At 37.7% G+C, this 12,514-nt stretch overlaps 1 protein-coding gene across 2 annotated transcripts in view; it reads left to right on the top strand.

Moving 5' to 3' along the window:
* The window catches only part of LOC107601116 (glypican-6-like), a 60,671-nt gene that overhangs the window by 19,669 nt on the left and 28,488 nt on the right, over positions 1–12,514 (top strand). For both annotated transcript variants that reach the window (XM_016293146.1, XM_016293147.1), the window contains exon 3: positions 10,622–10,780. In XM_016293146.1, the coding sequence (XP_016148632.1) occupies positions 10,622–10,780 (159 nt within the window). The remainder of the gene's footprint in view (positions 1–10,621; positions 10,781–12,514) is intronic.

Raw genomic sequence — 12,514 nt, 5'->3', positions numbered from 1 at the left:
GCAACGCAACTGAAATGTTACCAAGTCCAGAAACGTAGCCAGGAGATCTGTAAAATAATCCATGTGACATCAGTGGTGCAATCACAATTATATGAAGCTACGAGAATACTTTTTGTGTGCAAAAGAAAAAAAAAAAGACTTTATTCAACAATGACGCATCTGACACAGAACAGCATACGTTGTTTACGTCCAGCGGATATTCTCCAAAATGGCGCTACAGGGTGATGCGGAGGAGACAATTGTTGGAAAAAGTCTTTTTTTTTTTTTCTTTTGCGCACAAAGTATTCTCGTAGCGTCGTATAATTGCGGATGAACCCCTGATGTCACATGGATTATTTTACAGATCTCCTTGCTACGTCTCTGGACTTGGAAACATTTCCGTTGCGTTGCTGTCTATGCAGGGCCAGATGTCCAAAATGGCGCTACAGGGTGATGCGGAGGAGACGAATTGTTGAATAAAGTCGTTTTTTTTCCTTTTGCGTGCACAAAGTATTCTCGTAGCGTCGTATAATTGCGGATGAACCCCTGATGTCACATGGATTATTTTACAGATCTCCTTGCTACGTCTCTGGACTTGGAAACATTTCAGTTGCGTTGCTGTTTATGCAGGGTCAGACGGCTCTCAGATTTCATCAAAAATACCTTAATTTGTGTTCCGAAGATGAACGAAGGTCTTACGGGTTTTTGAAACGACATGAGGGTGAGTAATTGATGACAGAATTTTCATTTTTGGGTGAACTATCCCTTTAAAACATGCATTTTCCATTATGCATTAATATAAAATTTAACCTAAAAAATCATGGACATGTTTTGCATCAATTGCCCATCAACCGCTGTTGAAAATTTGTCACATTCTTGACTATACAATTACCTCTGTTAAACCATTAATTAACCATTAACAATTTGAAGGTGAGGGCAAAGTCTCCTTAGTCTAAACTTGGTTGTCCTGTCATGAATTTGAATTGAATATTTTGGCCAAACAGTAATCTGGCAGTGGTTTTGTTTTGTCTAATCACTCTGTGTGTTGCTTCCTTTATTTCGGCCTTACCGGACACAAAGGCTATAGTTTGCAGAATGAGCCCGTGTGTCCCCACTTGGCTGGACTGTACCATATTGTAACAGGGTTTCCTGTCCTGCATAAGTGTCAGTTGGGCCACTTGGCGTGGGATATCCTGCTCGTTAACTCAGTTCCTCATTAATATGACACTTGCCCCATGGGGCTGCAGAGAGATGTGTCGCTCAGAGGATATCGCTCGTAACTGCAGATTAAATGGCAAAAGGGATTAGCAGCGCTCATTCCAAACGAGGTCTGATACGTGACCTCTGTGGATGGATCAAGCAGATGTAGCAAGTAAACAACCAACTATTGAAAATGGCCAGCTTTGGATCAGCAGTGTAACCTGTGAATGTGGCCTCAGAGGATCAGGGAATAGTTGGTGCTCTCAGTGGAGCAGGAGGAGGATATATCAGGAATGGAAAGGGGGGCTGGATAAGAAAAACATCACTCTAATTGTAGGTCAACAGACCTGTGAAGTGAGTTTTGCTAATGTTTTTATAGTGTTAGACCTGAGGAATGTGTCCTTGAGCACAGTCTCTAAGCTTTTTGAATCGCCCCCTTCACATTACCTCTGCAGTCAGGCCTGTTAGCGCCGTTAACGGCATCAACAGAACACGCATGAGTGCATTGGCCTGTTCGGGGAAAATAGGATTTTCTTTGCTCTTTTGAATCAGAGATTGATCTCCTATGTAGACAAATGCTAAGGTTCATCAAGCTCATTTGTGGAAAATAAGTGGAAAAAGTGGGTCATTCTGAATGCATCATGGTTAGGATGTCATAACTATTAGTGTATTAACATATGGCTGCTCACATTTATGCATTTGTTTATATTAGGCTTCCCAAATGGGGATTTGTAAACCGTTGAGGGTTTGTGAGGGAACTGCAAGGGGTTTGTGAATTGATGAAAAGAAAAAGAAATACATATATAATAAATGGGGCCGTTAATAATAATAATAATTATTATTATTGGCATCAGAGAACTGTGAACATGCAAGTTATTTAAATATTTACCTAAAAAATCAGGGGGTATTTCAGGTAAATATTTTTCATTTAAATGGTTTGGCTGACAAAAAATGTTCAAATTTATCCATATTAGCTAATCATAACAAATTTCACTTACATATTGGATTTTACCATTTACGGGTTTCTCGGACAGTTCCGTCTCAAATGCATGATCAAAACATTGCTATGTTTGTTGCAGTTTTAGGGATGCACCGATATGAAAATTTTGGCCGATACCGATAACCGATTATTCTTTATTTTTGAAAGCCGATAACCGATATGTTGGCCGATAAATCTATATCCAAATTGTTATATACTTTTTGAGAGCCTGATTACAAAAAAGGTCTCATCATTAAAAGCCACATCCCAAACACTTCAACATAAGCAGCCTAGTTTGAACGGTGTACGTTTTAAAAATATTTTTACTCTCCCATTACCAAATTTAGTCATAAAAAAGTCTTACAAATAAATAAAATAATGCATAAATAATGCAAACAAGTCACTGGACATCATTACACGTGTAAAGAATCAAAATGAATGCGCCATAGATCAATAAAACGGAATAGCCTCTGCACGGACAATAATTAAATGATTTTAAGTACTAAACCATATTGTTGATGAAAATAATAAGAGAAAAATACAAGTGGTTGTTGTTATTAATAATATATCAATGATTTTGAAAAAGTAACAAATTAATACCACTGTTTTAAATAGCAGCCGTTGAGCTGCACGTGCTGAAGCTGAAGAGCTGAATGAACACGGTAAACTGAAGCGTTTTGCTGGCAGCTTATTTAACTCAAGGAAATGCATCCTGAGATTAATATTAATACAACATAAACATAATATTACAACTTATATATGTACAAAATGACGCAGTTATTGCATGCTATAGTCAGAATGTGTGATCCTGTTGTGGATAAATCAGATATACATCAAATAAACACAATATTACAATGTACAATTGCACAAAAGGCTGCAAACGAACAGCGCGCATCTGAAGTGTCTCTGAAGGAAATAATGCATTATTTATCGGCTTTAAGATATCGGCCAAATTTTCTTATCAGGCCGATACCGATAACAGAAAAAATGAGCCGATATGGGCCGATACCGATATGGTGGCCGATATATCGTGCATCCCTAGTTTTAAGACCAGGGTCAGCCAGTGCCGGCTGACCCTGGTCTTAAAACTGCAACAAACATAGCAATGTTTTGATCATGCCTTAGTGTTTGGGGGATTCTTTTCCAGGGAATCGGCCTATAAATTGCTTGCTTTCAGTTGAAGCATTAAGCTATATATGAGTATTTTATTTTAACATACAACAATAATCATACACTTCAGCTTTAATCGCAGGTACAATAGCAAATCTGCCTGCATTAGTGAAAGCAAAAATAGTCATTAAAAACTGAACATCATTGTTTATAGTGCCCTAAAAAAAACTTGACAAATGTTACTAAAATGCAAAAATAAAATGCAAAAGTGTAGAATGTTGTTTAAGAAGGGAAAAAGGTAGTCATTTAGCCTGACATTGTGCGAATAAAAGCTTGTCTCGTTAAATCTAGTGAATGTTACAGGACAATATGGCCTACATGTAAGCGTTAAGTGCCTCCTTACCGAGGCCTGTTTTTCTCAGTGCTTCACTCCAAGTGCCATAAAACGACCCCCTTGACATCATCCACCATTTTGTTTAGTGATCGTACGCACCGGCCAACTCTGCTGTCATTTCCATTTAGCCATCCTACATTTATTGCGAGTCTCTGAAAGGCATCATTGTGCTGGCAATAGTGTTGTAAACTTGTCATGGCAGTGTTTGAGAGATGCTGGATTGGATTTGGAGAGAAAGAGAAAGTAATTCCCCTCTTTATTACCGCCATATGAGTAGTTGCTCCGTAATAATGGGTTCCTGTTACAGTTTTCCCATTTGAATACGCTCCCATTGCGGTGGGAACCGCACAATGAAAACCTGAGGAGTTGTATCTTTACCTTCTGTACAACTCTATTAATAGAGAGCGCCAGCTGTTTCCTCCTGAGCAAGATGGCAGCTGTGGCCTCACATACTCGTTGAGTGAAACAAATTATTTCAAGGCTAAGAATCTGTGCTAATGGTGACCAAGGCTAGGTGATATAGCTAAAACAAAAGGTCTAAATCGGTCTCTATGTATTTGTTTTGTTTAGTTTTTTTCATCCAAGTAAATTCAAAATGTTTGTTGGAAGCTTAGATTTTATTTACAATTTATATTTTGCTAGTTTGTAAAATTTTTATATATTTTTTTATTTAAATTTTTAAATTTTTTTTTACATATTTTACAGTATTTTCAAAGTTTTATTCAGATAAATACGTGAATTATATAAAAAAAAATATTCAGCAAAGATGAATTAAACTGATCTGATCAAAAGCGACAGTTAAGTCTTTTACATTGTTTCAAAGCATTTATTTATTTATTTTTATTAAATCTGTTTATTGAACTTTTACAATAACAACAGGATACAAAAAAGGGGGGGGGGGACTGTATTAAAGTATAATTAAACAAACTAAATAAAACTAAAAGTAAAAAATAAATACATATTGTAAAACAAAGAGCGTCAAGCCTAATGTCTCGAGTATAGAATATATGTTGGAGCATTAAAGTTTAGACATACCGACCATTTATCAAATGTATGCATGTACCTTATAGCTTTAAAGTATATACATACGTAAGTATCTACACACATAATCACAGACTCCCAACCAGATTCGGGCCACAGTCATATTAACATCTTAATGCTTAGGTTGACACACTCTAAGAAGAAGTACTGACATATTCAGAAAAAAAATAATGAAGGGATCCCAGATCTCAGAAAATATGCCAGTGTTGCCCTTTAACGTATACCAAATTTTTTCCAAATGAATGAAGCTCATGACATCTCTCATCCAGTCATCGAAAGATGGAGGGAGGTTTTGTTTCCACAGCAGGAGAATGCGCCGTCTAGCTAATAATGTTAAGAAGGCAAAAGTCTTTGCAGTATTTCCAGGTAAACCAGTGACATTTGAAGGAAGTCCAAAAAGTGCAACCAAAGGGCAAGGCTCGATCTGTTTCTTTGTCACTAAAGAAAAACAATTAAAGATTGATAGCCAAAAAGAAGTAATGGATGGACATAGCCAAAACATATGTATTAATTCCGCAGGGGCCTGATGGCAACGATCATAGAGAGGATCAATACCAGGCTTGATTTTTGCCAACCTCATTTTTGTCCAGTAAATTCGGTGAATAAATTTTAATTGGATAAGACTATGACGTGCACAAATAGAGGAGGTATGAACACGGGACAGGATCTGTGTTTTTTTTAATTTAACAATATTTATCCACATTCATCAGTTTTAACTTTTTTTCACTAAAATGTTTTAATATAAAAAGTGCATCTCAGGCACTTCTGTAAAAATAAAAAAAATAAAATACATTTAATGCAAACAAATAGTTAAGTCAGACTATTTAAATGGGCTGTTTGAATTTCATTCTGGCTTTTGACATTTAAATCGGAAGACATTATCAAACTGTTTTGTTGTAGATTGTGACACAAGGAAAGATTGTCTATTCCTAAATAGCATTTCATTGTTTTTTTTCATTGTAGTTTTATTTACTTGTGCAATAAAATGCACTTTTGGAAACTTGATGGTAAAATAAAAGTGCATAAGGCATCACAATACTCATGTTGCTTTAATTTTATATTGCTAGCAAATATATTGCGGAAACTCGATATCACCCAGTGCTGGTGATTACCAAGAGTGCCTCAAGAAATATAAATCTCTGTTTTCTGGCTCTTTTTGTTTTTATAAAGCACTGTAAAATCTTAGTGAATGTTATGTGTGCTTCATAAATGCTTTAGAGCGGTTGCACGATTTCCTGCTTGTTGATATCAAGGCGCTTGTCCATTCAGGCCATTAGACAGAATTCAGGGACATTGTGAAAGCTCTCCTTCCTCCACCCTGTATTCATGAGTCTGTAAATGAAGGATGGACAGTCCAAAGATAGCCTCAGGCCACCCAAAGAGAGGAGTGCTGAGATCTGTCTTCATGCAGATGGTGTGAAAGCAGGAGAGTGCATCAGCAGGGACAAGTCTGAACATGCAAGGCACATTTTGGAGGAGACAACCATATAATAGAAAGGCTATGATTTAGAAATCAAATATCTAGCTCTTATCTGTCTGCAATGCCTAAGCTCATTTTCGCTCTGCCTTTTATCCCATTAAACCGCTCTCATTTCAAAGCTAATAGCAATTCATGAGCGTCGTCTGCCAAAAGGAGGGAGTGTACTCATTAAATGCTCATTCCACAAAGGTTTCAAGCTATACTCATTTGGAGCATTTCCCCTCGAGGGTTGATGTTTTATCACCATCTGCAAGTTGTTGTTGTTATCTCTTATGAAATCTAGCCAAAACAACACATCTGATTTAGTTGGGTCGGGCCGTCTCGAACCCTAGGCCACAACTGAGAAAAAAGCTTCTTGTCAAATAGTAGTTCCCCTCCTTCTGTGGTTGCTGCAGCTTGTGCTTGTGTAAAGATTGCTCTGGTGTTGGGATGTCAGCCATGTTGTTTTGTACTCTCACAGGAGTGTGTGAATCATGTTTTGAATGTCTCCCATCACTGTGAGGAATTGTCTTTTTTGCGCCTTAAAACTAAAGTGTAAACAAACTAAATGGATTTTCTTTAGTTTTCTACAGTTCAAGTAGCTTAAACCTCTTAACATTCCAGTTTTGACATTTTCAAGATTAAAGTCTGAAAATCTTCCACTAAATAAGATTTTCCATCTTAATTCAAATTATAATGGACAGTGATGACACTTTTGCTTGTGATTAGTTGTTTTTCTTGCATTTGCATACTGAATTATTTAACTATTTATCTCAACATTTGATATTAGTGAGGGTAGGCCAGTGTTGTTATTTAAACTACTAAAATCATTTTTAGGAATTGAAACTTAAAAATGAGAAAATTCGAAATGTTGCCATGGCAACTAACTGAAAAAAAGATTAAGTACTACAATTAATAAAACTACAAAAATAATAAAAGTAATATAATAATATATTAATAATAGTAAAATACCACTGAGGTAGGCATGTTTTCTTTGTTAAAAACAAAGCTGTGAAGGACAGACATCCAGTCAGTTTAAAGGTCTTTGGATCCTATGTCACATAATATTCACAACACATTTTCCTTAGATTTTTTTTTTCACCAGGATTTTCCATTGTTGCATCAACTACATATTACAGCCCTTTGAAGTGTACTACTATCCCTCAGCCTTGTTTTTATTCATGGAAATTAAATATGCCATCTACCTTAGGTTGTTTGTCCAATACAATTCAGTCTGCAAGTAAATGCATGAAAGAAGACCAATCACAGTTAATTATGTAAATATTAAAAGACAGTTAAATATTGAGTGACGAACATCAACAATGTCATTCCAAAGTATTGTGTATTTGGTTTCTCGATTATTATTATTTTCTATCACTTTGACTTGAAAATGTGTTTCAATCTATTCTATTGAGGAAAAGGGTAGCTGCGAAATGGCTATAAAATAGGATTTTATTTTTCATATTAGAAGCCGAATGATGATTCTCCACGGCTCATATCCACCTGATATGATGGTTGTACGCAGAAGCGACAGTGTTGATGACACTCATGCAGGCATGTGGAAGTTGCCTCGTGTCTTATTAGGCAGACAACAGTGAAGCCCATTACTCTGTTTCTTTTGGCAACAGCATGTTGATGTGGTGGCCAGAGCGATTTATAGTGACGGCCGGCCTGAAATAATCCCCCAGAGAATTTATGACTTCTGACTCGGAGGGTCCGGCCTGTGATTGAGAGTGTGTGTGTAATATGTGTGGGTGGTGGGTCTGCTGGTCAGTCCCTAACAGGGTCACAGTGCAGGGCCTGTCTCAGAGGAGTGGCTGTTAACCTTTGACCTCTGTGGTTAAGCCTCTGTGGCTAGCGGCGTAGGGTTATGGGGGGCTGAAGTCTGTCTGGGGCTGCGGCCAGGGAAGAAGAATAGGGGGGCGTCAGGACTAATCTGGGTTTTGTCCACAGGGCAATTTCCATCTCCTCATCCGTCAGCAAAACAGAATGTTCTTGGGACTCCAGAACAGCAACAGGAAGTGACTTATTGGAGACAGCAGTAACAAATCTCTTTTTCAGATTTATAGTCAGGTGGTTTACTCCTAAGGATCACATGGATCTTATTGCTGTCAAAACGTTTGACCTTGCGTTAAAGCAACATGAAATCACAGAAGCCTCCCTTTTGCATGTGTCTGCCAAGATTAGCTTGTGCATGCAGGCAGATTGACTTTGACTTTTAAAAGATGGACATATTGATTTATAAACCTATTGAGTAAAACGTGAAATACGGGGACTGTTTGTTTTAGCAGGCTGATGTGTCAACTTTTGGCTTCGCCAATGACATTTAGTGCAGCTAGTGGCCCAGAAATCATACACTTTTACATTTGAAGCCTGTATTTTTATGCATAGCTGAAAAATCGTTAGTAAAATCACGTTTTCCCCTGCGTAGATTTTTTTGATTAGTTAATGGTCTGTATTGAAATGGTCAAAGGTTCAGAATTGTTTTTCCCATTCAGTAATTTGCGAGACCTTTAAATTTGGTTCCATTTTCTGTGTTTTTACTAGAATATTTGCTTTGCCTTTTCAGGTTAGGTTCTCTCTCTCCAAATGCCCATATACAAAGAGCTGTCTGTTGGGCTGAGATATGATGTACAGGTCTTGTATGTACCTGATGCCAAGTGTGTGAAAGTGAGTGAGTGATTTGGACGGGGTCCCAGGGGAGTTGAGGGGTACAGCTGGTTTGGGGCCGCGGAAGGGTGAAGGTGCTGCTCTTTCTCAAATTTATAGACCAGTTCCTTCAGACTCCTGATGTATGAAGCCATAACTTCTGTTTATATTTTTGGCAAATCTGCTTCAATGCAGGATTGATTAAGGCTTTTGACACCCCAGTCAATACCACTGATATTTATAAAAAAAAAAAAAAAAAGAGTAGACCATATCCATGCACATTAACACACACACTGCCTCTCCTTCCTGCTCCGCCGGTGTAAAACAAGCCCTGGCAGTGGTCAGTGACAATTCCTCTTGGATATTTTGTGAGATGGTGATTATTTGTAAGCTCTCAACAGCTCCTCGCTTTTCACCCACGCCGATGTGTTCAGCAGATGCTCTGAGACGTGTCACAGATATCGTAGTGCACATGACAAAATACACTGTGCCCTTTACAGACACTGAGCAGTGCTCATGAGTAAACCCAAGTTTGTCAACCATTATAACTATATACAACCATTATAACTAGACACTTTTAGAAATGTAGTTGATTTTTCTCTTTTTTTTGGTCAAAAATCTAATTAAAAACTTGTGCTTGGTCATTGTGTAAAGAAAAAATATTTAAAATCTTAATCTTACTGTTTAGATAGGTGCTTTCATCCATTAGATCAATCTATTGAATGGTCCTAATCTGTTTTTCAATAAGTCACTTTAGAGCATTGGATGAGCATTATGTCACCTAATTAATATTCATGAGACATGCTGATGAAGGTTACAATCTTTTCTGATTGTTTTTGTGCCCCGATTATCCCTCACAGGAACACAGTGGCCTTCAAAACCATCTAAATTTCAGTTAATAAATATGAAATGCATGGAGCTAAATGTATATTCACATTGAGAAATGGCCTGAGAGCGAGGATCTCTCATCGGTGTGCAGTGCGCTATCCTGAGTGGCCAGTCTCGCTGAACAGCAGCATGGGTAGCCAAAGCGCCAGTCGGAGTCCAGTCCACTGAAAGGACCCTTGTGTTCTCTTGAATTCCAACAACCGCATTAAAAAAAAGAAAGAAAAACAAAACATTATTGCAGCTGCGACTTCGCAGTCCACCCTGCTCACACTCCCCATGTTAATGTGACGCCTTGTTTAATCCAGCCGCTCGCTGTCCATCTGTGCCGTTCACTCGACGACCGCAGCGCAGACTTGTTTTCTGATGGGTCGAATCACGAAGAAAGCCCAGGTTCCCTTAGAACTACTGAAACATGTGTCCACAGGGTCTTGAATATTCAATTTTTGCTTTTTGTCTTGGATGCCTGTGGCTTGTCAGCTCACTATATACTGTAAGCACATTGTGTTCAGTTCTGTTCTTTGTTTGATTTGTATTGGAAATGAATTTGACGTTAGGTTTTCAGCTTTCGGGTCGCCAAACGTCTAGACATAATTCATTCATTGAAGAATGAGTAAATAAAATGACTTGCTCTTTAACATTTAAAATGCTAGAGCTTTATTGGCATTGTAAAACTGCTTTATGCTGTCAGAGCATTATATTACATTATAAAGTGGGGTCCAAAAGTCTGAGACCACTACTGAAAATGCCTTTTCATTTACAAATTACATAGTATAGCAGAGAAAAGCTGGTTCACATCTAAAAAATAAAATAAAAAATATATAAAATATACAATATATTGTTCGATTTTATTTATTTATTTTTTTATTTTTTTATTTTTTACACAGTGTTTACACTTCTTACAATTTCTTTTTGTCTTTTTCAGGAAATCATCTGAATGTGTGTCCTCAAGGTTTCTCCTGCTGTACTCTGGAGATGGAGGAGAAACTGAGTCAGCAGAGCCGCACAGACCTGAAAGCTCCCGTTCATCAGCTCAGCTCCAACCTGCAAAACACCTTCACCCAGAGACACCGTCACTTTGACCGTCAGTACAGCTCTTGCACACATTCATGCATGCAAATCTACCAAATCCGAACGCTTTGCTTGTCATTTGGATCAAAATGTGTTGCGATATTGTCGGTTAATCAGTTGTTGATCCGCTCATACTGCCCTTCCATACACTGTTACAGTTAGTTTGACAGACACCCCCGGCTGCCAGACACACAGTCTATACATCCTTTTCTCCACCTGTCCCTCAACATCCCACAGTCATCTGCCACACACACACTCACGCACACACTCTCAGGCTTGCAGACAGACCACACACACACACACACACACACACACACACACACACACACACACACACACACACACACACACACACACACACACACACACACACACACACACACACACATACATGCAGAGGCCTGGTTTCCTCTCTGCAGTGCATGTGGCAGTGAATATCAGGCTGGGAGAGCGGGATCAGGTTTCCCCAGTGCAGGGCAGAAGGGTGCATGGGAACATGCATTGACACTGCTGACTCATTCAGGAGGGGAAAACCCCACAGACACTCCACCGGCTAACACACGCACACTCGCTTGGTTCATAATGCATGCTTTATGTGTTTGCTTCTCTTCGTGCCATAAAGAGTGTGTCAAATGAGGAAAAGTGAGACAAACTAAAGGCCTGGTCACACGCATCCAGCTTGAGTTCATCAAGGGTACATTTTAAAGAAAACATCTCTCTGGGTAGATACAATCGAGCCAGGACTGTAAAGGACTGTAGCCTCTGAAATGAAACGGTGAGATGGTGTTTGGGTTGATTGGTCAATGACTGGACAGACAAGGAAGGAATAAATGAAGTGCTGATGGCACATCTCCCTCCACTCACACTTGATTCGTCACCCATCCGCTCTGAGCCACAGCTATTTCTAAATGAGACCCATGTTAACTCACATGTGGCCGTCCAGCTTTACCAAAGCTCTGTTTCTCTGGCAGAGCAGCCGAGTGGTTTTAAATGGACTCAACACAGTCGGTTTTCTGGCATGTTTTGCGAGAGCTGGGGTGTGTTATGATGTTCTGGGTTGTTTGAAGCAAACTCCTAAATGATGTGTAACAACATCTGATGATAATGTGAGTATTTGTGTGGACTAGTGTTGTCATAATACTTAATATTCAATAGTCAAAAGCAATACCAGTGAAATTTTCACAATTCTCTATTAATCAAAAATGAATATGCTATAGAACATAAGTATTTTATATATTAAATAAATAAATAAATAAAAGGCAGTTTTCTTTTTCTTGCTATTGATGTTTAATTAATAATAATAATTGTTGTTCTATCAAAATGAATTATAAATAATATTGATATTAAACAACATTTTTAGCAAGAAAAAGATTGCCTTGGTTTAAGCAAATTAGAAATTAAATAAGGTTTTTAAATTTCTCTTGTTAATGTTTTGTTTAATATTAATTATATTAATAATAAAATAAGAATTGTTTCTATTGTCAATAATAATAATAATTATTAAGCAACTTTATTAACAATAAAAAGAAAACAAAAAAGAAACTTAAAATATAAAAAATAAAAGTTTTTCTCTCTTAATGGTGTTTAATATTAATGATTTTATTAAAATAATAAGAATAATTGTTGTTCTATCAGTAATTATTATTATTAAACAAAATTATTAACAATGGAAAAAATACTGCATTTGTACTCTCCCCCCCCCCCCTCCCTTTGAAACTCGCGGCCTCCACGCCCATATACTTTTCCT

This window comes from Sinocyclocheilus grahami, unplaced genomic scaffold (genome assembly GCF_001515645.1).
Source record: "Sinocyclocheilus grahami isolate Dianchi unplaced genomic scaffold, SAMN03320097.WGS_v1.1 scaffold299.1, whole genome shotgun sequence".
NCBI classification, from domain to species: Eukaryota; Metazoa; Chordata; class Actinopteri; order Cypriniformes; family Cyprinidae; genus Sinocyclocheilus; species Sinocyclocheilus grahami.
The sequence above is the reverse complement of the archived record's forward strand: the minus strand, read 5'-3'. Positions and strand labels throughout refer to the sequence as shown.